Source organism: Callorhinchus milii, unplaced genomic scaffold (genome assembly GCF_018977255.1).
Source record: "Callorhinchus milii isolate IMCB2004 unplaced genomic scaffold, IMCB_Cmil_1.0 Scaffold21, whole genome shotgun sequence".
Lineage (NCBI taxonomy): Eukaryota > Metazoa > Chordata > Chondrichthyes > Chimaeriformes > Callorhinchidae > Callorhinchus > Callorhinchus milii.
In genome coordinates this window covers 9,533,451-9,560,064 of record NW_024704762.1, presented here as the reverse complement: position 1 = coordinate 9,560,064, position 26,614 = coordinate 9,533,451, and the positions used below count along the sequence as shown (strand labels likewise).

Genomic DNA, 26,614 nt, shown 5'->3' with positions numbered 1-26,614 from the left:
AATATATATATATACACACACACACACACATATATATATAGAGAGAGAAGCCCAACCACTTTCCCGAGAATTACCTGCGGCTTCATGACTCTGGACTCGATCATGGCGTGTTGCCTGAGCGAGGAGGCGAAGGAGTCCAAACGGATCAACGCCGAGATCGAGAGGCAGTTGCGCAGAGACAAGCGGGACGCACGCAGGGAGCTCAAGCTGCTGCTCCTAGGTGAGGGCCCCGCGCCTTTTTCTCCCCCCCCCTCCTCCCTTCTCTCTCTCTCTCTCTCTCTCAATTTCCTCCTCCCTTCCCTCCCCAATTAATCTATCTATCTATCTATCTATCTATCTATCTATCTATCTATCTATCATTCTCGTGGCTTAATCACTCTCTTTTAATTACCCACCCGTTCGTTCCTTCGCTCTCCTCTCTCTCCCTCTCGCAGATGATTGTGGTTCTGGCTGAATCCATGTGTGTGTGTATGTATGTGTGTGTATGTATGTGTATGTGTGTGTATGTGTGTGTGTGTATGTATGTGTATGTGTGTGTATGTCCAGCCCAAGTCGGGTCAGTCTGTCCGGAGAAGGCAATACATTTATTAAAAGTAATCGTTATAATATCGGTGGTGATCACCACGATGCAGTTGATTGTCCGGGGTGGGGGGGGGGGTGTGGGGGGGAAAAGCTGAGCTCTTCTTTATTCATTTGTTGTTGTTGTTGTCTTGTTCACTCGATTCGTACCTTTTGTTTAAAGCTTTGGGGCTTAAATCATTATTGAAAGGGGGGGGGGGGGGGGGGGGTGTGGGGGGGGGGGGGGGAAACATATATACCCTCTGCCTTTTCCTCCTGTGTGATTTGATTTTTAAGAAAACTGCTGCTGGTAGATTTGAATAATAGGAGAGAAAATGGGGGGGAGTGGGGGGAGAATCCTTCCATTCTCCTCCCTCCCCCTGATCCCACAGGAATGTAAATCCCACCCTCCCAATATTTTCAGCAAATTTTCATTTTTTTTTGGCCATATGTATTGTAGTCGTACATTTGCCTTGTTGACACTTGAGTATTTTCTCCAGGAGGAGAGGGAGGGGACAACTAATCTAAGGAAAAGGCTTTGAAAGGCCTGGGAATACATACACTCACACACAGTACGATTCTGCAGTCAGCACTACTAAGTTAGATCTATCTTTGCTTTCTTCTGCACATTGTTTTTGCGAGAGGGAAATGCTTTAGGGGTATTAAGTTAATTGAATAAGTGACTTCCTCCATTTTTAAAACGAATTTGGAAAAAATAATAGGATATGTTTTCAATGTTAGTTTGTGGATGCCTCTCTTTCACTCCTTTGGCAAATACTGTACCACACACTACAGGGTACTTAGATTAAAGATGCTGTGGATTTTTAGATAATACTTAATTTTAAGTGGTCTATTCGAGTTCTATAGAATACATATTTTTATGTATTTACATATGTAAATGGCTGAGTTATGAATTTTATTTTCTTGTGTGACAGATGTTGAACTTTCTTTTGACATCTGGGGTCATGATATGTCATGGCGTTTAATGTGTTCCCCAAGATCTTGTTTTCTTTGATTAGCTAAAGAGCCTTTTTGGGGATGTGATGTGCAAGCGTCTGATGTCCTGATCAAATCAGATTCTACTGGAGGATTGTGACAATGTCACAATCTGACAAACAGCAATGTGTTTTAAGAACATTGTTCTTTTTTAGCTGGATAAAGTTTACATTTATCAGGTAAAAGCTAAAACTTGAGATGTCATGATATAGTTTAGTTGTATTCTTCTAAGCATTCTTCCTTAGTCGATTTATTAAAAGCGACATATCCTATCATAGAATTCTAATGAAGGGAAAACCAGATAATCCAATCATTACGAGTTGTCTATGTGATGTTATATTGGTGGCTAATGTGTGATGGTGTAGTGTTTCTGAACTGATTGTTGTCAACTACGAAGAGAAACCAAAAGTGATGTTGCTTTAGAACTGCACTACTTTGGCACGACTGCTGCATTAATACTTTTGACGCAAAAGGAGCCATGACGTTGGCAACATCGGGCCAACATCAGCATAAGTGAGATCATCTCCAAGAAGCAGTTTTGTTATATTTCATTATATGTAAGTGGTGCAATGCCCACATTTTTTTAAACTTGGCAAAAACAAAACTGGATCCGGCGGCTGAACATGTTCAGATCCTGGAAAAAGGCTGACTTGTCATGTTGGCTCTTCTCATTTGAAAGAAACTGTAATTTGAAGGAAACTGAAAAGTTTGGCCAATATGCGATAGTCTGTGTGAGATCTTTCCCCCTCTCAATATGAAAGATCTGTGGGACTGGCTTCCTGCTTGTAGTTCTACTGACATTCGGTCAGTCAAGTCTGGATTGTGCATATCCATATGTATACAAGGAGATTTTGAAGACTTTGAGACCTTTGTTCAGTACAAATAATGTCAGTACTTTGAAGTAAAGTAAAAGTGTTGATTTGATGATATTGTGATCATAAAATATTAAATGTTTTCAGTTGGTAGTCTTTGACATTTGTTTGTTGTGGTAATGGCTGTAGCAATAAATGAGAACTGTCCAACCTTTCACAGGTTTGAAGTTACATATACTTGTGTATTTCTTCCCAATCCTCTTTTTGTAGCTGTGATATGGAATCCATCCTGGTTGAGGGGTTGGATCACAATTTCATCTACTGCCAGTACAGTTCTGTGAAGGATTGACATAAGGGACATGGTGATGATGTCCCCTAGCATTTCCTTTAGTTTTTCACCTTTATCTGGAAGTGCTTAGACTTTGCTTGAGGCCTCTTAACTGATGACATGACTAAGGCCCATTGTGCAAGGAATTCAATGTAACTTGCACCCTTGTCCACAAGAAGTTGGGAGTTTACTTCCTCTCCTTGGATTTTTAAAAAAAAAGAATGCCAATAGGCTATTTGATTTGCCATTTGCTCACATTCTTGGAACCCCCTGAGACTTTCATTTTATTTTGTAGACCTGTTTACAAGTATTCATAACATGGTTATCTAGATTGAGTATTAAAATAAGTCTAGGATACACCACAGGTTCTCATTGGATGCAGTTCATATACAATAAGCAAATTGATTTAACCATTGCAAATGTGGTTAACTTTTGAGTTCATAAGCTATGATGAAATCCTATCCAGCATTAGCATGTGGTATTTCCACTTGTAGATATGTCTAATCGTACTTTGACTACTGGTGGGAAAAGGTGTGTATTGTGAAATAGCTTTGTTTCATAATTTTTGCTCTTTGCATATTTGATTCAGCATTATCGATGATATTATCAAAACAATTCATGGGAGGGAGGAGATTTTTGCTTAATACAGAGAGAGATATGTGTACTGTTTCTTTTAATTTGTTCTCCAACTGTTTTCTTGGTCTTTGTCCTTCTACCTTGTGTACTATTCTGAAACTAAGAGGATATTCAGTAGACCTGCTTTCCATTCAGATTGACTTGGTCTTCTGCTTTATCCTCTGGGATAGCTCTAGCCTTGCCAGCTGACACCCTGGCATTATAAAACCACTATGCATGGAATCACAGTACATAAATGTACTGTGCATTTGGATGTGTTTTTTTTATTTAAAAGCTGCTCGTTGACTAAAATACTTTCAAGACTTTGTTCTTGATCTTTGCAGTGAATTTCCCTTTCTGCGTTGCTATGTGTACCTCAACCAGTGAAATGGTTAACATTAATACTGGAGTAATAATTATTATGCCGGTGTGACAATTTGGGGCTGGGTGATATAGTGGATTAGTGCATTATTCTTTCACTCCCAGGAATCTGGGTTTGAATGTACCTCATATGGATTTTTTTAAAGTCTTCTCCGTTAGACAGTTGATTGCCCTCCATGAAATGTGGTTAGGTAGACTCAACCCATTTCTTTTAAAATACAGTATTTGTTCATTATACTGTGTTGCCCCATAAATTGTTACTCAACTGCTAATCTTGGGGTGGTAGGAAATGACTCGTGAGGAAGTGGACCAATTTACACTCGTCTTCTGAGGATAAACATTAAGATGCATTGTCGAAGCAGTCGAGAGCAAACTTCACTATGCATCTAATTGTGCTCTGGCTGACCTGAGAATGCTTAATGTTGACACTGGTGCCAAAGTAGAAAAATGTTCTGTTCTCAGCATTGACATCTCTCACTTACAGCACAAAAGAACAAAAACAGTTCCTTTTTTTCAGATAGCTGTCCAAGTGGTGAAAAATTGTCCTTATTTAGATTTGATTTGGATTGGTAGGCATCTTCATTGTTAGCAATGACTTTGGTATTTAGATATTTCACTTGTTTCATCTTCAGATGGTAGAAAAATATGATCATTGAGTTTTGGTCATATTAGAATTTTGATGTCTCGTTACAAAAGCATGCAAGTAAGCTAGAAAATGCCAAATGCATGCAATTTAAGCAGTGCAGGTCTTTATGATCACTTTCACTGTATCTCAAACACTGATTATGATTTTAATGCGTTGTGATAGGTGGGGCGTGTCATTAATAAAAGTTCACATTATCTTTTGAATTATTGATGTTTTCTTGCTGTGATTCAGAGCATGTTAGAGGGAAAAGGAAAATATGAGCGTGGTTTTATTCCATCATTAATTTTTGAATGTATTTTTCTGTGCATGTTTTTTTTCCCGGGAGAACCTCATTTGAGTGGTTATGCTTCATGTGTGACTTTTAGGAGTTTTAGTAGGCCAGTTGCCTCCAGGATATATCATAGCTGAGCCTGAATCTTTCTTCACCTGATATCTATTCTTGTGAATTTTTCATTTGAGGGTGGGGAGGGGGAAGAGAGAGGGAAGCGCTGGGTAGCGATTAGTGATGGAAATACTGGCTAATCTTTTCACCTCCTTAGATTATTGCCGGTTGCTACTTCAGATGAGATCAGCTGACTCAGCAAAACCAGGAATTGAACCTGGAACCTTCTTGGTTGGGTGACTCAAAACGTTTCACTCAGTCCAGTGGCTTTACCACCCCAGATACCGAGAGAGGTTTATTTTTAAAATACTTTCATCACACAGGAAAGTTATTATTTTCTTTTTGCTCACATATAAATATATATAGTCAAGTCACTTCACAGTATATTCTATGAAATGCTTTGAGACATGTCGTAGACGTGATACAGCGCTATATCAAATGCAAGGATTTTTTTTATTATTTGAGCCTTTACAGCAAGATTTCATTTATTTTCATCTATAGAGCCTTTAAAACATTTCCAGAGATATTGTACATTTAGTGCTTGGGATGATCATTGTATTTGTAATTTTACATACATTAATGATTTACACAGCAAGGAGGAATGTTTCAGTCAGGATGGGGGGAAATCTTCAATTTGTAATGAGACTGTAATGTGTGCTATTCATTCATTAAGTGAATCTTTGGATCAATTGCACTGAAGTGCCATTTGTTTACAATAGTATTTTCTATCTAAATTTACAGATTTGGGAACTTTCCAAAAAAACTTGTACAGTTTTTTAAAAAGCATTTCTTGAAAATGTGAGCCCATAATCCACATAACAATATAATTGATTTAATTAAATATAACCCGCTAAGTACAACATATTGCTCAAAATAATAACCTGTCTAAGATAACCAGTGGGTTAGGAATCAGACAAATATAGATCTGCTGTTACCCGATCTTAGCACAGGTACCCGAGGTCTTCATTGTGCCAAGTTATCACAAAGATTGTAAGCAAAACTATAGAGGTAATGGTTATTGTAGTTCTGTCTTAAACTGAATACAAGAAGTCAGGATGATTTGTATGTGTGTGAGTTTTACGTTGGATAAGATTTTACTTGCACTAGGAACACGTAGAACAGAAACCAAGCATTGTACAGTACATGCCCATTCAGTTGATTCTTGTCTGAAGAACAGACTTGTTGGGACATTTTATTAACCCACCATTTGGAATATCGGAGAAAACTTGTGAAATAACGGTTATCTTACATTTCTATTGTGCTGCATACAGCTTACTTAATAATAATAATAATAATAATAATCTTTGCATTTGACATAGTGCTTTTCACGCCTTCTAGACGTCTCAAAGCGCTTCACAGAATATACTGTAAAGTGAATTGACTATATTTCTGGGCGAAAGGCGGCAGCCAGCTGTGCACAGCATTGTCCTACAAACAGTCGTGGATTGAGTGACCAACTTATTATTGTTTTTTTTCTTGAGGGATTACTATCAGGCGTGTGGAGTAAGGAAATCTTGCCCAAGGTTTCACCCTGCCAGGAATCAAACCCAGGTCTCTCGCTTGTGAGGCGAGTGCTCTGACCACCGAGCTACAGGACTCCAAATGCACTTACTTGATCCACATTAAAAGCCTAATGTGATTTAGGAGAAATCTGAAATCTGTAGAGCTGAATACTTTGTTTAGCATTTATTGCAAAGAATAATATATATGCTGGCCTAGAATTTTATGAACTCTGGATTGCTTCTTGATGGCCTTTAATAATATAATTTTGCCCACTAGATATACAGTCAATTCATGTTACAATATATTCTGTGAATTGCTTTGAGACATCTGGAAGACATGACAGCAAGAGCAAATATAATAATCTAATATAGCACCTTTCACTTCGGGAGGATGTCCCAAGGCGCTAGACAGTCAGTATTTCGGACCCGGGGGTTGGGTGATGGAGGGGTGGGGGGTCAGGATTGGAGAGGGTGGAGGGCAGGGTCAAAGAGGAGGGTCTCTTGTGACAAGGCGCTATATCAAATGCAAGAATTATTATTATAATTTTAAGCATTTTATGAACATTATTTATGCGCCACATCGAAAACATGGAATAAATTATCAGAATAAATTATTACTGGACTAATAACCATATAGAATTGCAGTGTAAAATGAAGCTCATACACACTGTAAATTGAGTGCAGTAGAATGATTTTAAGGTTGTAATCTAGTCTCTGGTCAGGTGAATTGGAAGCTATTGTGGTTTATATTAATCCTTGCATTGGTTATAGTGCTTTATCACATGTTCAAAACATTTCAACCTTATGCTTATGCTGTTTTCAGAATTCTGTGGTAAGAATATTGTTTTATACTTTCTGGGGGATCCATTATTCTCTCTGTAGGAAGCTGTATTCACTGAGCAGAATCAATTTGTGGTGTTTATTATGCGTTTAAAAATTATATTTAACTGACTCTGTTTTAATGCTTACAATGTAGTTAAAGAATCGTTGGACATACCAGAAGAAACGACCTTCTCATTTTGATTAACATCGTAATATCTTTATATCCATCTGAGATGTTGCTTTCCTTGTAAAGAGCTGATGGGAATTTCTTTTAATACCAGTAAAATGTGACTGTTATACTAAGAGCAGCTGGATTGCAGCTGGGAAGAAATATAGATGATGAATGTTTAGTATAGTGCAGGTTCAGCTGACAGCTGTAGCATTGCGTTGAACCGTGTAGGATTGCCTTGTAGAAAATTATGCGGTCGAAGAGCAAAAACCCATATAACCACATTTTTATGTACATGTAAAATATGCAGTCGATCCTGTTTTTCTATTTTGGACATAATGATAAATAATAATAATCCTTGCATTTGATATAGCGCTTTTCATGTCTTCTCGACGTCTCAAAGCGCTTCACAGAATAGACTGTAAAGTGAATTGACTGTATATTTGAGGGCGAAATGCGGCAGCCAATTGCACACCGCAGTGAGTGTCCCACGAACAGTCGTGGATTGAAAATAACCGATTTATTATTGTTTTGTTTTGGAGGGATTATTATTAGGTGTGTGGAGTAAGGAAATTCGCCCAAGGTTTGGCCTTACCTGGGATTGAACCCAGGTCTCTCGCTTGCAAGGCGAGTGCTGAGCTACAGGACTCCTAACTAAACATTGCGTTAAATAGTGCCATTCACGCGAATAGTGGCTCGGAGTGTTTATAATCACATTCTTAAGATTAAGGTAATGTCCAAAGTCTTGGTGACTATCTAAAAAGGGAGTCTTGTTATCAGAGTTACAGAGAAAATTAAATGTAGGTAGTTAAGCGGCAGCAAGTTTACATTCATTTCAAGTGTGTGTTAATTGAGCTCCCTTTTACTCTTTAGCTCAGTGATTCTCAGGTGGTTTCTCTCTGTAATTATGCAAAAACAATTCAAAGGAAATTGAAGCAAATATAGCAATGTTACCTTTAATAAAAATTCTAAACAATGAATCATGGCCTGTAACGTCCTCTTTGAAAGATGCCCCCCTTTCAATTGTTTGCTACTTTATTTTGCACATTATTTGAAATTGTTAAGTTGAAAGAATCTCACAAGTTTCAATTCCTATCTGCATCATTAGAAAGTGGTGTGTTTTCCACGCAAAATACATCTTTTTAAAACAAAACTACTATTCGGTAACCTCATTTTAGCTGTATTTGTCTTTGTTACATAATAGGCATTGTGTGATGGGATTAAGAATTGGTGTTTTTGTGTGATGTCATCATTCATTGACTTTTCCTTTACATGATAATTCAGTGTTTGGTTAGTTAATTCCGTAGGAAATTGTTTCAGTGTATGCAGAATCTTCTAAAGCTCTCAAGTGACCTCATTAACACTTGTTGCTGATATCATATTCATTAATCCTGTAGTGTGAAAGGTGATCGACGGTGACACTGAACACATCAACAGTGCCATTCTCAGTGACAGCACAATATCCGCCAGGATTCCTTGGCTGTGATTTTCTTCCAATGGCTTGTGTTCAGGTAGAGCGTAAAGCAGTTATGTGGATCAGAGGACAGATGTTGCCCATAGAATTGTATCCTGGCATTAGTCCTTACCGTCAGAAGCGGTGGAAAAGTTGGAAGTGGGAAGCAAAAAAGCAATGCTACAAATCTAATCTCCAGGTTCAAGTTAGTGTTAAACGTTTGCTTGAGCTATTCTGTTGTGATTTTGAACCTTAAAATTGGTTTACTGCTTTGAAATCACACCAGGATATCCATTTAGATGGAAGTGTTCCATGGCTCGCTTTATTTGTGATTTTTCTGCTGAGGCTTTCTGTTGATGATTTTGTCTCGCATCGTGTAGTTTAATGAAATAGCTTTAATTCAGGATTTTCATTTGGTATACTTATCCCAGAAGATCAGCATATTCTAATGGGATTTTCAAAAATTTGCTTCGTCAGATAAGGATTTATTTTGTCTTTAGCTTTTATTTTGTCCTCCTGTTGTTTGCTTACTTTTTGTGCCTTCCTTTCAAGTCGTCAATATTTTCTTCCTTTTGTTGTTATTATGCAATGACCAAAGCCCCCCCCCCCCTCATTCTGTCAATATATGATGTAGATACACGAAATAACTTGATGCCTTAGATATTACAGGGTATCTGATTGGATAGCCTAATTGGAGTGAATTATGAAAATTAACCTTGGAAATTATCTCACTGAAACCATTTCTTTAATATCACTCCTGGTTGACTTATTTGGTAAATTTATTTTTAAAAGATTGAGGGAAAACAGAATTACTCTGCAGGATTTTTTTCGCATTCCGTTCCTGTGATAGTGCAGCAGCAGTTCATTGTGGAAATGCACTTTAAAGTGAGGTAAAAACAATAGGCAATAGCTTAAATGCCTTTGTTCTTATAACTTTTTGGGGGGGTTGGGGTCTTAGAATCAATTATCAATGATCAAGTCTGCAACAAGTCAAGATGCACTAAAAATATTTAAGATAAGAGATTATAAAAAGTCAGTTGTGAATTGTACATAGTACATAGTATACATAGTACTTATTCACATCTGGGAGCGGATGAAAGAGTACATGGGCATCAAACATTTAATAATTCCATGTATTAAATGAGTAAAATTCCCGGCAAGTGTATAAAAATGATGAGAAATTTACAAGCTAAAAGATTTTTCTGTAGTACCTTCTAATCTAGGAGCACGTTGGTAATGGATTTGATTATGAAAAGGAAATGCTAGGATGATACTTCCACTGCAGAGCTGCATGTAATAAGTTTAAGTAAGTGATCAATTTAAATGGGATACTCGAGCATTTTTATCAGATATAATGAACACATGTCCATTGTGATAACAGCTTGACCATTGGACCGGGATTAACTATTAAAATATGTTGCATTATTTTATTTGCTCAAAGGTTGCAGAGTTACCTTTGAAACCATTGTCGCAGAATAAAAATTTGAGGAGCAAAGCAAGATCTGGAAATGTTTGTGCTATCAATTTGTTGGCACAATAATCCTAAGAAAAGTTTACTTGTATATCACGTTATGAATTAACAATTCTTCTTCTCATTTCCCCCCGAAAGTAATTACAGTACTTTTAACTACTTTAAACCATTACGTCTTTGGAAATTATGGAATTTAAATTCTGAGATGGTTCTATGCTCTGCTTTATCATAGCACACAGTGAAGTGCTTGAAAATGTAGTCCAGAAAATTGAACTTAAATTGAAAATTAAATTCAATAAACAGGCCCTGTTCTCCTTATCCTCTAGAGTTTGCTATCCCAGGCTACCATGCTCTGTTAAAATGTGATCTACCTGGCCTCTAGTTAAAATGCACTGAGCATCTCAAACTTGTTTGTGAAAAAAAAGCTAGAAGGAAAGACTCTCTAAAAAACAATGACGAGACTGAGGCTGGCATGCAGCATAATAGGCATAAAGACAAGGAGACTCGGACAGAACAAACCCACAGGGAGACGAGATAGGCAGAGGGAGAGGAGACAGGAAATGATGGAGAGAAAGGCGGAAAGACACACTGACAAACAGAAGACAAAGACTCATTCACATGCAAAGCATAGTTATGTTCATTACCGACAACTCCCTACTGCAAGCCTGTGTTCCTAGGGAAGCCCTCTTCCCTCCCTATTGCCTAACCTGGAATGGGCCATTTAATAATAATAATTCTTGCCTGAACAACAAAGATTTAGCCACATGATAGCTTGTTTCTAGGACTAAGGAAGATAGCCCTAGAACTGGCTACAACTCTCTGTAAATAATTCCTATCTGGAACCTTTTTCCTTGTGCTTTTTTTACACTTGGGGGCGCTTATGTATGTGGCCATCACATTATCCATTATCCTTCTAATACAGTGTTTACTGAATAAATAGATGCCTTTCATTGGAATTGTTCAGATCCAAACTCTGTTTCTGCCATCTTTGAAAAATTACCGGAGAGACTTTTTCTATTTTCTGGTTCTTATCACAGGATGGATACCATAACGTCTCTGATAGTACCTTGCCAGTACTCTTTTTAGCATTGTCACCATTGAATTAAAATGTGAAACTTTCCACATAATTCTGGACTATATAATAATCTAACAATAAATGAAACTTTTCCTAGTTTGTATAGCATCGATATTTACCACAAATGTCCCATATTAAATTGCAACAAATTCAGATTTCTCATGCTTTTCCTGTAAGCTGATGCATTATTAGAGTTCACTGCTCCTTAATCAATCATCCATTTTAGAAGATTCAGTTCATATTTTGCATTCAGTTTAAAAATTCGTGTTTCGAGAAGTTCAAAAATGAAGCATTCAACTTTCTGTAGCAAGTTTTCCTTTCTATTTGAGGCATATACGCTGAATTGTTTTCCAGGTACTGGAGAAAGTGGCAAGAGCACATTCATCAAGCAAATGCGGATCATTCATGGAAGTGGATATTCAGATGAGGACAAGCGGGGCTTTACAAAGCTGGTCTACCAGAATATATTCACTGCCATGCAGTCCATGATAAGAGCAGCAGATACCCTTAAAATACAATTCAAATATGAGCAAAACAAGGTAAGTTGGCAAGCAACCTTATATAAGTGTCTTATTCTAAGCATTTCAATTCTGGAAGATTGTGCCAATAATCTCTTCTATTGTGGGAAGAAAATACCTGGCTTCTATTGGGGTGAATAACCTGGCTTTACAATTGGAATAGGAAATGCTTTCTGTGAGTAATCATGGATGTAACTAATGTTTCTAATTTAACTAGGTTTGCACTTTGACCATGCCAACAAGTTAACAATAATAATTGAATTTTATCTCTCAAATAAGCAAACTCTTCTATAGACGTGTGGTTAAAGTTTAAGACCTCAGAGGGACCTTATTCTATAGAGTTACATGCATATGGTACTGAAAGAGATAATAGTAATAATAATAATCCTTGCATTTGATATAGCGCTTTATCATGTTTTCACAATGTCTCAAAACGTGTCTTCACACAATATGCTGTAAAGTGAATTGACTGTATATTTTGTGGGTGAAACGTAGCAGCCAATTGCGAACAGTTGTGGATTGAGTGACCAAATTATTATTTTTAAGGAATTATTACCCTTGGAAAAGCGATCTGCCAATCAACTAACAACCAAGTTCCTAGTTACTGCTAGGTAAACAGGCGTGGGGAATAAGGAAACTTGCTTAACGTTTCACTCGAACCCAGGTCCTCTCGCTTGCGAGGCGAGTGCTCTAACCACTACACTACAGGACTCCGCAGAATTAATGAAGCTATAAAACTATTTTCAGATATGGTTCATAGTTGTGAAGGATAAGCTTAGGGTTACACTTGGAAATATTTTTGCTCTTGCAAGCAACCAGTCTGGAATACATGACCAGAAAAGGTGGTTTAAGCCAGGGAACCTGACTTGATTAAGAAGAAGCTAGATGAAACAATGGGAAGACTAGTTGGTGTGAAGGATAAGATCACATGAGCTCAAGGGACATTTTCATTATTCTATTCTTCATCAAACTATTTCATCAAACTATTCTTTTATACCTTTTTTGGTAATTTACTGGATTTAGCAATAAATCATTCATCTAAACATGAATATGACTCAGCTAATAATATAATAATAGCTATTCAAATCCTTGCTGACACCTTTATTTTATTCATTAAATGTGGAAGTGAGAAACTAATCTGAAAGAAAACTCAACAAGATATGAAAGCTAAGATATAGTATTTTAATGCATGACGCTTGCTTTGTGTGACTTTCGTGTACAGACCTCTTGCCAACGATATTTGTTTTTATTTACAGCCCAATGCTCAATTGCTTCGGGAGATTGATGTAGAAAAAGTATCATCATTTGAAAGTATATATGTAGTTGCAATAAAGTCTCTATGGAGTGATCCAGGGATACAAGAATGCTACGACCGAAGGCGAGAATATCAGTTGTCGGATTCTGCAAAATAGTAAGTACGCGGCTTGTTTGGAGCCTCTTCGGTACCTGGAACTAGAACTTGTGACTCCTGCAGTATTCATTTGAAGATAACTTTTGGATGTGCAGGAATTTGCTCATTTCAGCTGATATAACTGTAAAGGGAACATTGTGGTGTTATGGTAATGATAATAATAGTCCGTGCATTTGATATAGTGCCTTATCACCTCGATGAGACATCTCAAAGTGCTTCACAGAATATACTGTAAAGTGAATTGACTATTTTATGGCGAAACGCAGCAGCCAATTGTGCATAACAATATCCCACAAACAGTCATGGATTCAGTGCCTTTTTTTTTTGAAGGGATTATTTCCCCCGGAAAGAGATCAAACTGTTTTGGCATCAGTCCTATTTTATTATAAATGTTAAAATTTGTCTTGAAATATTGGCTGGAAATCAAATGTGAAGCACCATGGCCAGCATGTGCTGAAGAATGAACGGGAGCGGTGTTGGGTGTCTGCAAACTGCAACACATATATATATATATTATATATCTATCTAATTTTCTGGTTAAATGAAAATGTACTTCCTATGCGGAAGAAAATATTTGAGAAATGCAGTTTCCAAATTGAAACAAAACTGCTTTGGTTGTTATCTTGTATTGACCCACTACTGTCAGCAGTGATGCATTACATGACTGCAGGTGAAATAAAAGTATAGAACATCCGTCCTTAGAGAAGGCTTAACTGTATCCTAGAAAATAACTGGTCAACTCAATGAGATCTGAAGGTCGCTTGGTATCCCGGTTCTTTCCCTCAAATTGCACTGAAAATTCACCTGCATAACAACGACAACTTGCATTTATATAGTGTCCCTCACGCAGGGTAGTGTCCCAGACCACATAGCAGGGTTTGTAGGCAAGCAGGAAATTTGGCTTTGGGGATTCACACATATTTTTGTTCCTGTTGTGTTTCTCTTGTTTGTAGCTATCTTAGTGATTTGGATCGTATATCGGAACCTGCCTATCTACCAACTCAACAGGATGTCCTTCGAGTTCGAATCCCAACAACAGGGATCATTGAATACCCCTTTGACTTACAAAGCATCATCTTCAGGTAGAAGGAAGTTATCAAAAACTATTTTACGTCTATTGCATTCATATTTCTACATTTTTCCTGAAAGCACTATTACTGCTTTATTTTTAAAGGGATTAAATTAAATGAAGGACTCAATCAAGACCCATCAATTCAACCTAAAACCTCAAAGGAGACTAATGATATTTTTTCCTTTTTTTCAATATAAATAGAAGCAGTTTATTGGAAGCAATGTTGTTGATGAAATTGATTTTTTTCCCCCCCACAAAAAATTAAACATCAATCTGAACAGATTAGAAAATTGGAATTGAATGTGATAAAGTTCTTTGCTGAAGTTTCGCTAAACTAGTGAGCAATTACCCATAGTGTGGAGAAGTAGGTCAGATCTCAACATGAAATGAGGTTGTTCAGTTTACAGGAGTGTTATTTTGGTCTACCTCCACAGGACATCATTTGTCAAACGAGTAAGCTGCCAGTTATGAGGCACCAGGGATTAAAATAAACTGCTTGCAGAACTTTTTTGTTGAAAAGAAAAAGACGCATTCTACTACTGAAATTCCGTTGCTCTGTGACTCTTAACACCCTTCTCCCTTTACTGTTTGGCTGTGAAGATTTTGGACAAATTCTAGTTGCAATTTTACTTTGGGTAGAGAATTTTAGCACGGCATTTGTTTCTTTGTGACAAACAGAGTTAAATTATTTTCTCTGATCCTTAGCAAAAGAGAACTGAGAAGAGGTGTGAATAAATAGGTCACATTCCCACAGCTTAGCCCACAATTTAAAAAAAAATGATCAATTGCCATTTGTTGGATAAAATATATGTGCGCATGGTTTTTTTAAAAAATGTGTTGTAGGATCTTGATGTGTAATAACTATGTTTTTGACTGCAGAGTACTGTATAATTTCAGTGCGCAATATATTTCCTCCTAGAATGGTGGATGTTGGAGGGCAGCGATCCGAGAGAAGAAAATGGATCCATTGCTTTGAAAACGTGACATCCATCATGTTTTTAGTAGCTCTTAGTGAATACGATCAGGTTCTAGTGGAATCTGATAACGAGGTGCGTGTGTTTTTAAACTGTGTTTACTTCAGCTGCCCTCCTACCTCTCTACCCTCCCTCAGCGCAATTCTGCCCACCCCATACCCCCTCCCACGCTCGGGTCCTGATCCCTGACTGTTCAGTGCCTCAGGACTTTCCCCCGACATGAAAGGTACTTTACAAATGTAATCTTGTTGTGGTTGTTGTTGCGTTGTATTGGAGGCACGTTTGTGATTGTCCAAACATTTTAGTTTACAAATTAGTTCAATGTTAGTTTATGAAAACAAATTATTATGAAACAAGCAGCATTGGATTGTGATAATGCTAATAAATTAAGAATGCTTTTAATCATTCTTAAAACCTATTCCCATGGTTGTATTTGCTGCAGTACTTAATGCTGCAGTACTTTGGGGAGAAATCTTGATCTGAGAGATTTTTCCAAAATGCTGTGCAAAAGAGATTTTAATTTGTAGAGGTAGGGAAGTGCCAGGGCATGAATGGATTTGAAAACGAGTATGAGGATCTTGAAATTGATCCGTTCGGTGATAGGAAACCAGTGGAGCCATTCAAAATCCTAACTATGATTTGTTTTTTGCCAAATTATTATGGTGTGCTTCTCCACGTTTATTTCAATAATTGTATCTTTTCAGAATCGAATGGAGGAGAGCAAAGCACTATTTAGGACGATAATTACATATCCCTGGTTCCAGAACTCCTCCGTCATCCTGTTCTTAAATAAGAAGGATCTGCTGGAAGAAAAGATTATGTATTCCCATTTGGTTGACTACTTTCCAGAGTTTGATGGTGAGTATGTTGCATTGCTAGTTCCATATTCATGGGTTGAGAGAGTTGCGTGGAAAATCTCAGTGGACCTGAATAAGAAAGTTACAGTCTTCAACTTGCAAAACCTAAATGCTTAGCCTCTATTGTGCTGAAGGGAAGAAAACAGCAGAGAACAGCACTAGCACACTGATAAACCTGCCAATGTAGGCTATGGAAACATCAGTAGTAAGACTGAATAATAATAGCTTGCTGATATATAGCGCCCCTCATGCAGGATAGTGTTCCAGAGAACAGTATTTCTGCTCAGCAAGTTTACCACGTTACTAATGAAGGCTTGGGTTTCAATTGATAAGGCTTTGGATTTGACACTTCTATTACAGATCAAAACTTCTGGTTTGACTGCATTTGTTCTATGCCGTCATGACACTAGCCACTTCACATCTGAGGCACTGTTGAACATGAGGTGAATTGGTCTGACTTTCCAAAACCTAGTTCATTAGAATTCGTTCAGGACAGTTTGGGGCCTTATCATCTCTCTCTCTCTCCCCCCCCCCCCCCCCACCATTTCTTTTATGTCAGAGCAAAAATAAATCTCTCTCTCACACACACACACCCTTCCTTTTCTTGGTTCTTTGTGCAATAGAATACATCATTTTGTTCCTGCTTCTGACCAATTTCTTTATTTGTACATGCATGAGTGATGAAGGAGATGCCCCAGGAGTGGGTGTGTCATATTGCCTTTTATGCTATAAGCTTTTTTCCAAGGGTTCGTGATGGAAGATTTAGTTTCCATCTGTTGATGTATTTGTTTTCATATATGGGTTCATACAGTAAACAAAAAGAAATTGATGTGCATGACTAAATCCTTCGGCGAATATGATGGAAATGGTGGTAGATATCTCTTCAGGACCCAAATTACTATCTGAATTGTGCAGTTCTGGAGATATTTGAACCAATGAGTGAGGAAACCATGGTGGCCAGATTACTTGAACACTGGTCAACTCCCAGTATATCCCAACTTTCGCTTTCCTGAACAACAACAAATTACAGTTGTAAAGCACCTTTCACATCTGGAGGACGTCCCAAAGCCCTGAAGTTGGTCCCCAGTTTTCTTTGTGGTAACATTGAATGTAAATACCGTTAACCTGAGCATGCCAGTTCACTGCACTTGCACTTCACTGGAGAGAGAAAAAAGGCCCTTGCCTTTTAAATCGGTCAGTCCAATATATTAATGGTTTTGCGAAACCCAAGTTAATGTTGCCTACTGAAATAGTGGGTACCTAAGAGTAATTGAAGGCCTTAAAAGGGATGACATAAATTACAACACTGAAACTCGAGCAATACAACACTTCTCTTGTAACCCCAAGATTAGATTACATGCTATGATTGCCTTCTGCTATCAGAATGTTTAACAACATATGGGTGTGGTTGTTTTTTCTCACAGTAATTGTGCAACGCTTCATGCCCTTAACACAGGCTGTTTTTAACTGTGACACTATTGCATTCGCTTTATTAAACAATCTGCTATCGATCATTGGGGAAATGTTTGAGGCAAGTATACAGTATAGTAAAACCGAAAGCTATTGCCCTCTTGTCTTGAGTTTATCCTCGTCCAAATTCAATTCAAAAATCCTAATTAATTGGCTTTTCATTGTTTGTAGGATGTTACCAAAGGTTTTTTGCCTCCGCAATGTTCCCTACATTTCTAATTAATCTCATTCTGTAAATTGTGTCTAGGCTTTAATAATAATATTCCTTGCATTTCATATAGTGTCTTTGACACGTCTCAAAGTGCTTCATAGAATATTCTTACAGGAAAGGTATCTGAATCGATTTATTAATATAGGAACTATATTGAGTACAAGGATTATTATTAAGACACCGATTACGTTAGCAAAACTTCTGAAATGGAAAACTCAACAACGTTCAACGATATTGATAAAAGGCAATATATTGACTCTGTGCTTAGTAATTCAGTACAACTAGACATAAAAAAGATTGCCCCTATTTGCTTTCTGTTGACAGGTCCACAGAGGGATGCACAAGCTGCCAGAGAATTCATTCTGAAGATGTTCGTAGACCTGAACCCAGACAGTGACAAAATCATCTACTCTCACTTCACATGTGCAACAGACACAGAGAACATACGGTTTGTCTTTGCGGCTGTCAAAGATACAATCCTACAACTCAATCTGAAGGAGTACAACCTGGTCTGATCTAGCCTAGGCACAAAAAAAACAAAAGGAGAAATGAAAATTTAAACTTTAATGACCGCAAATTGTTATGATCTGTGAAGTTTGCAAACTGCTAATTGTCATCCTGGATTCTTGTCTGTGTGTGTGTGCGCACAGAGTTGTAGCTTCTTTCAAAACAACAATGGTTTTATTCAACAGTGCTGAGGTGGGGGCGAGGGGGCGACATTTTTAATGTGCATCTTTTTCGGTGCCAATCTACATTTCCATTATTTTTTTCCCCAAACGTCACTTAATGACTAGCTGTATAACAGATAGTTAGTTTGGACTACGATCTCTTAATGCTTGTACAAATGAAGAATAGCAAGTGTTCTTCCACTTACCAAAATATAATACCATCCTGTCAATGTGCTCTCTTTGTTCATGCTGGCCTTCTGCTGTCTGCTCTCAGATCTGTTCTGTGGTGCACAGTGGTGATTGTTTTCGGATGTTGTCTTGACAGAAACCAAGCCATTACTTGCATTATTGATGTACTGTTTCTGGTTTTTTTTTGTGTTCTGTTTTCCTGATCAATGAGAAAAGTATTGATACTGTGATTTTTATTTTTATTTTTTGATTTTTTAAAATAAATTATTGACGTTATACATAGTTTGCTACTTGCTGTACTTCAGCCGTGAACTACAAAGAGGGGAGCTCATCAAGCAATAGAGAGTTGAGTGAATATCATGGGAAGGGGAGTTGCTCAAGTATTTAGGAACCTGAGATGTGGAAATAATGATTACTTGGCAAACAAATGAAGCCGAATCTAGCATAAAGAAATGAGTGTATTTATCTAATTTATGGACCAGTACCTAAGTTTGATTTCAGATGAGAATTTGTATGTACCAGTTTGTTTTACAGATATTCAACTGTTGCCAAACTTTGATTTTGTTTTAACTGCTGTACACTACAGTGGCAAGTTATGCACGTTTTTTTTTATTCATGACTTGCTAAACTTAAGTTGAGAGTTGGTTCATTTGTACTTACTTTAATCTGATGTGAGTGAGAGAGGGGGTTTAAACCTGGCCGTTTGTATTGGAAGGATAGTTTTATTGCAGTCAGGTACTTTTACAGATTTTTTTTTATATATTTGTGGGTATGATGTCAGGCCTGTTAGAAAAGAAAAGGTCAGTCTATGTTTATAAGAATGCAGGTGCCAAGAAAGTTGCACTATACAATCTAGTTTGTGTGATTTCTCAGTACAAAGATATAAAGGTGGCTTTTTATAAGTGCTGCACAGTGCCATAAGTATACTGTACCTTATGTTTCAAACTTCCAGCTTCAACAAATTCATAGGAGGACAGCTTAGGGTGAGGTTCACATCAGCCTTTCCTGTAAAGATGCTTTATCTCACCCACCCACTCGTTGTGATATTGCAGGAGGGAAGGAGGCAAGTTCAAGAGTAGGTTTGTATGTTGGAATTTGTTTCTGCATTCAAGGCATCATGTTCGTCTGCTCAAATTGGGAGCGTAGTCATTCATACAGGCCTGACTTCCCTTGTTATCTCCGTAGCTGTTAAGGACTTGGCCAGCAGAAGGCGCCCTGTAGCTTGCTCTGGGCACCTTCCAACTCAAGGGCTCCATAATCATTCTTGATTCATTGCGAATGGATCCTCCCTGTGGACTGACTGGTGTAGATTAGACCAGTCCAGCATTTGGGTTACAGCAAACAGCAGTTTTCCTACTGCACCAGGTTATTAACCTCTGATCTTGTTGAAATGAGTTTGAATGAAAAGTTGACTTGCTGAAACATCTCTGACTGGTTTAAAGTTTCACAAGCTAACATTTGCTATTGTGGTTTCTAATGGTGGGAGGGTACTATTACACTGCCATTTCAGAACAAAGTCATCTTCGTTGGATTGTTAGTACTCAAACTTGGTCGACAGTGGATTTCGTCAATCGTGAAGTTGTGTTGTGATGAAGATGAGTCATGGCATAAAAGGCACCTCTTATTCACAGATAGATAGGTTTCCTCTTGGTGACACAGTAGTCTGTCTATGTTAACTAAAAGCAAGATTTCAATTAAATTAGATTCTACGTGTTGAGGATTTGATTGGCAGATGCTGGTTCAAACTTGCAGCAGCAAAGAGTTTCTTCAGTATCAGAAAATTAAAATGAAATTAATATAATTGAATCCCCAAATCCAATGGTACACTGAAATATAGACTTTTTGTGTTCTTTTGTTAGCAGCAGTATAATCTCTTAAATTTCATGGAATATAATTACAGCCACCTTTTCTGAAAAGGGGGTTTGTAAAATTGGTTGTTCAGAAGTATTGCCTTATCTGTGTAAAGAATGAGGGTAGCATGGAATTAATACTCGTGCAGTTAACTCCTGTATTGATGCCCTTTGGGCAAAGGTTTTTAAGTAAGTTGTACACTCCAAAGCAAATGTTTAAAGGGGTTTGTAATTGTGGCAGCTCATTTCACCAGTCTGTGTTTGACTTCATTTAGAATGCCTTCATTGTCGGGTAAAGCTGATTAATTGAACGGAGGAGAACTTTGAGTAAGTTTTGCGAAGATTTTTGAATTTGTTTTGTTCTCTCGGCTTCCCTAGGCTGTTGTTGCGACCTGTTAAATGTTCTATACACTACAAACCATTAGGAAAACACTCCAGCCATTCCCCTCCAGTCCTGATGATCGCCAAAACAATCTTGAATTGGGGTGGGGGGTATATCTGTGATAAATACCCTGGCAATGAGGTAAGCAGAGTGCCTTACCGAATCCTGAAGTGAATTACAATGCACAGGTTTAAGTTTTACCTTAGGGCTGCAGCAAAAGTTATCAGCCATTGATCCTCTCTCTTCCCCTACCCCCACTTACAGTGTCTCACTTCTGATAAGAATTTTTGCTTCACAACCAATGAAAGAAAATGCCTTTGTAATTGCAGGTCAGGACCAAAATGTCACAAGTTTTTTTTAGTTAAAAATAAAAGAGTTACAGCTTCCAGTAAGGTTAAAAAAAACAGATCCAGCAACACTGAATGTTGTTTCCAGGTTAACAAGGCGTTGAACGCAATGCCTCAAAGGAATCATTTTGTGGAGCAACTCTTTGCTTACACTGCATACGAGCAATATGAAAGCTTTCCCTCGGTTGTAAATAAAGCTGCTGTGAATAATCGCAACAATTAGGGACATGTCCTCAAGTAGGAATACTGTGTAAGCCTTTCCCACGAGTTTCCGACGTGTTGTCTCAAGCCACAATCGGTCTTCAGCTAAAGTTATTCCAGAGAAAGATGTAATTTACAGTGCTACTTAGAAACTACTGCTTTCCTCAAAGATAATTGATAAACCAGTTTCAAGAGTCCAAAAGCTCGCAGATAAGTGGGGCTTTGCAGAAGCAGATGGTGAGTAGTGGCATTGTGCTCACAATTGGACTTGTTGCAAGTTTCGAGCATTGTTGGTGGGTGTCTCTTGGCGAGAGATTGTGGTTTTGGCCAAGCTGAAGCAGTTATCATGGTGAGACATGAGAGCTAGAGAGATTCTGGAAACCAAATTGTTCAGATGTGCCATTTCAGTCACTAATCCTAACACTATTTTTAATGCTAATTATATCCTCCCAACTATTTAAGACACTAAGTGATTTTATGCTGTTAACTGTTGGAAATCTTTTGGATGCATGATTCTGATCAGTGGTTATCTATTCCCCCCCTCAACCCACCCTCCCCTTCGCCTCCACCCCACATCCCCTTGAAAACTGACTACGTTTTTAATCCTGGAGTCTGTTTACACTGGTAGTGATGTGCTGGTTTATTGCAGGACCTTGTAGTATTTCAATCTCAACACATTACTCTTTAGCCACATTAGCCAGTCAAAGACTATGAATGTTATACTGAAGTGCACATGGCGACCAACACCATCCAGCGTATTCGAGTGTAAACAAAGCACCGATTATTTTTCAGGAGCAAGATAAAAGTCTAGTCTGATTTGACTTTGAAGCTGATCTATCTGCCTGTGTAAATAAGATTTTGATTCACTTTAAATACCCTTTGCCATCCAAGTTGAGTTTCCCAAAAATAAACGGTGGTTTCTCTATCCTCTGGAGTAAAGGCGATAAACACACTACAATTCAACTTTTAATAGATACTGGGTGAACCATATCTTGCCCTGGGCTTTGTGCAGTGTCCAGTATGTTTCGCACACTTGTGTTGACGGAAACGTGGATCTGTAATCTGAAACTTTTACACAATCCATAGCATCGGGACTCCAATTTACACAAACACTTTTTGCACATTTTTTTGTGAATGTGGGTCCCGGAGCAGGGAGAGAAATAAATTTACCAAATGATGATGGTGGTAGGTTAGTTCTAACTTTTACCCAGAGTTGCAAAAAATGTATAAAATATATGTAACGTATGCTTGCTTGATATAGGAAAGTGAAAAAAAAAATGGGAATTGCCTCTTTGTATTGTATTTTAACCAGGGGACCAAGCTTTTGTCAGGAATCCTATTTTATTTTTTGATTTGTATCCTTGTGGAGGACTCGAAAAGCTTCTTGATTTTATTGGTATTTGCGTAATAGCGATTGCATTGATGTAGTGACCTTCCTGGCTATCTGTTCTACAGTATTGAAACCTGCCTAGGCAATTTTTCCACATAGCTTGAACTTTCACGAGCTTCTGTCCTGTAAATATTCTCAGAATGGAGAAGGAAATTTGGGTTGTGTGCGAGTTGTGAGTAATGAGCTGAATCTAGCAAGGTCAAATATTGCTGCATCTTTGATATCCTAGTGTGAGCAGTAGAAGAGGGTTTGTCCTATTTATGTAAAATCTGGGAGATGTGCAAGTCGGCTAATCATTTGTACGACCTGGGGATAGGTTTCTAAAGACATCTATCTGCGATCCTTTTCTAGGACTGTAAAATATGGGGGAACAAGTTGAGCTTTGTGTACTTGTATGCTCCGTTTGTAGGAGTACAATGCTGCCCTAGATTTTGCTGGAGTTTTAATCAAAAGGCGCGACTGTAAAATAGAGATGAGATTCATAAACCATATTTTATGATACCTTCTCCAGAATTATTGGGCTATAACATTATTACGAAAACGATTTGCTCTTCATCTAAATTACCTCATCACTGAATTAATTATATCGTCAGGAAACAATAAAAATTAGTTTGGCAACGAAAATCCTATTCTTAAAATGCCTTTTTTAAAATAACTAGAATGTCTGGCCCTAAGCCCAAAGTATCAGCGACTTGCACAAGTGTTTTTTTTAAGGAAAGATAAGCGGATTATCTCGATTTGATATTTGCACCTAAATGAATCCAACATCCATTCCTTCACATCTCCTAAACTTGAGGGTAAAAAGTTGCATTGACTGTTTTACTTTCCAAGCAAGCGAATAAAGTCATAGAAAGCTTGCGTTTGTCTTCTGTCCCTGAAATGTTTCCAAATTTTCCGGTACAGCTCATGGGGTGGGGGGGAGTGGGGTGGGGGGTGTGATGAATTTCAGGCAGGGGAGAGGGTGGGAGCAACCAATCCAGAATAATAATTGCTCAGACACAGTCAGGACTTGTATGGCTTGACGTGCTGGGTTATTAGAATCCTTAAGATGTAAGCAAGGTACTGAGAGAGCATCATGTGGAAAAATGAGCCTATCCAGTAGGTGGAAGCAAAGTATTTTGAGCTGAACAGTCATCCTGAGCTTTAGTAAGATTGTGTGTAGAATGAATATTATACCTCTGTAGCTGTCCTGCCTTCATGCCAAGTTCAGCAATGGGTCTGGGATGGTAACATTTCAGCGTCCATTTGGGATAATCAAAGTTCATATTTTGTCTTGTACTTATGCTTGTAACCTTTTGAAGAAACCTGAAGCATGGCAGTCATCCACAGTGGTGTGTTATTGAACTCAAATATGTATTACTGATCTTTCACTGATTTTTTTTTTAAAAAAAAGGTAAACCAAATGTAAATTATGTAGAATAATGAATTAAAAGTGTGCCAAGTCCATTCTTTGTAGTGCCAGACTCTCTACAAGTGCCAATGTGGTGGAAATTTAGGTTGGACTTGTATCTTAGGTCCTGATAAGAGGAAACTTTCAACTATTTAAGAGCTATAACTGCTGTTTTTAAAATTGTCATTTTATTGCATGTATTGTTGTTTGGGAGGGGCATAGTTTTTGAAAAAGAGAAAAAAAATCTTGTATAATAATTCATCCACAAAAGGGTCTTACTGGTTATTAATAGTATTTTTCGGCCATAATTTTGTAATAGTTTCATTTGAACTCTGTTGCTTGGACCCTCATGGAGACATGGACTTGATTTTCATATCCTTATCCTGAAATTCTCTGTTTGAAATTGGAATAAAATTTGTTCCTATATTGTTTGCACTTTTTGTGGTTATTTTGACGCCCGAACAAAGGTTTTGCTGTCCCATCATTTGTGGAGTCCTGTAGCGCATTGGAGTGTCGGCCTGGACTATGAGCTCAAAGTCCCAACACGGGCTTTGAACTCAAAACCTTCTAACTCTTGAGTGCTACTGAGTGAGGTGTGGAGTACAGCCAAAAGCTATAGAACTACAACCCAGCATGTGTCACTGCCTTCAGCAGAAGAGCGGGTAAGAAAAGTGCAATACTGTACACTATAACAAAGTTCTGATTTCTGCCTGGAAAGAGGCCTTAAAAGAAAAATGTTCCTAGAACGCCATCCTGTGGTAATACATTTATTGCATGAATACCAAAGTGCAATCAATGTTCTGGGCACAATCTTGGAACAGTTTCCTGATCAGCCACGTGCTGTGATTTTACTTGTTTCTTGTCGTGAGAGAACAATTTTTTACAAGTTCAGAAAATTTCTGCATTCGTCCAGGCTTGACCACTTTTTTAATTTAGTGATTACTCCGAACTCATTGAAAGAATGGCTTGGGAGGACGGTACAGTCGGCTGACAGCTTCAGGACAGCTGTGTCAACAGCACAGCAGTGGCAAGTGTCCTAAGTGCCCTTTAATGAATATATTGATGACCTTGCCTGACATAAAACTGATGCTGCAATGGAAAGATAACATGTTAGGTATTCTGGTAAATGGATCAAGGGGTCATCTTCATCTGAACCTCTTGTGATAAGATTCACAGATACTACCTGCCCTCCCAATACGTTGCCCAAGTGGCCAATGTTTTTAAGTGAGAAACGGGTTACTTGGCAGTGAGGAACATTGCAACCCACTCCTGTCCTGGAACGTGGAACACCAGGAGAACTCCCGGTCATGAGATCCCACCTAATTATCAGCTCTGGTTAAGAACTCATCTAGGGCAGCCCCGATGGTGCAGTGGACAGAGATGCCGATTTGTTTGCTGGTCTCAGCTGGAGAGACTAAATTGCTTGTGGTCTTCCCAGGGTTAGGAAGTGGAAACCCAGCTAGAGTTTCTGCTCCTGGGCCCTCTACTGGGAATTTTAACTCCTAGTTTTCTAAACCAGAGGCAGAAGTGCTAGGAACTGAGCCTTACTGACAAGTAAGAAGACATAAACACAAAATAACAACAACAAAATTACATTTGTATAGCGCCTTTTACGTCAGGAAGACGTCCCAAGACGCTGGACAGACAGAGTTTTGGACCCAGGTTCGGGGAGGGTGGAGGGGAGGGGGTGAGGGGAAGAGGGAGATGGAAAGCACAATCGAAGAGGAGGGTCTTGAGATGGATCTTGAAGGAGGCAAGGGAGGGGGTGAGGCGGAGGGACTGCGGGATGGAATTCCAGAGGTTGGGAGCAGAGGGGCAGAAGGCCTGCCTGCTAATAGTGGGGCGAGCAAGGCGGGGGACGTGAAGCAGGCCAGAGCCCGCTGAGTGGAGGGAGTGAGCATATTAGTGGGGAGCATCCTCTGTATCCTCTGTGTGATGGGAAGCCAGTGGAGTTGGGCGAGGATGTGGGGTGATGGGGTCACGGAGCCTGGTGCGGGAGAAGACGGGGTGCAGAGTTCCGGATGATCTGCAGCCTGTGGAGGGAGGACTTGGGGAGGCCGACAAGCAATGAGTTTGCATAGTCAAGCCTCAAGGTGGGGCGTGTGTCTGGTGTTTGTTGCTCTCTCTCTGTGTGTGCCGGTCTATTTAAAATTAATTCTGAAGGTGAGAAGCACTTATTAGTCACCATTTACCTTGATACCAACACAATAGGATTTACAGAGCGCCTTCCTTTCCCATCAGGAGAATTTCTCGAAATGCATCCAAGCCCCGGGGGGGAGGGAGGTGACTGAAAGCATAGTCTGAAAGTGGGAGGTTAGATATCAGAGACACTCCGGAACGGAGTTGCAGAGAACCAGACTAGCCATATTGATTACCAATATTACTTAGCTACCAAGGTAACAAATCCATTGATGCCAACCAAATCCTAAAGTCTTCACCCCCCCACCCACCACCACCGCTCTGGTCTTGTGGCT

At 38.7% G+C, this 26,614-nt stretch overlaps 1 protein-coding gene across 1 annotated transcript; it reads left to right on the top strand.

The window, feature by feature from the left end:
- On the top strand, positions 1-24,566 carry LOC103182068 (guanine nucleotide-binding protein G(q) subunit alpha). The gene is made up of 7 exons (XM_007898926.2): positions 1-220; positions 11,565-11,749; positions 12,985-13,139; positions 14,093-14,221; positions 15,131-15,260; positions 15,890-16,043; positions 18,048-24,566. The coding sequence occupies exons 1-7, from the start codon at positions 85-87 to the stop codon at positions 18,236-18,238; spliced, it is 1,080 nt and encodes a 359-aa protein (XP_007897117.1). The 5' UTR covers positions 1-84; the 3' UTR covers positions 18,239-24,566.
- The last annotated feature ends 2,048 nt before the right edge of the window (positions 24,567-26,614 follow it).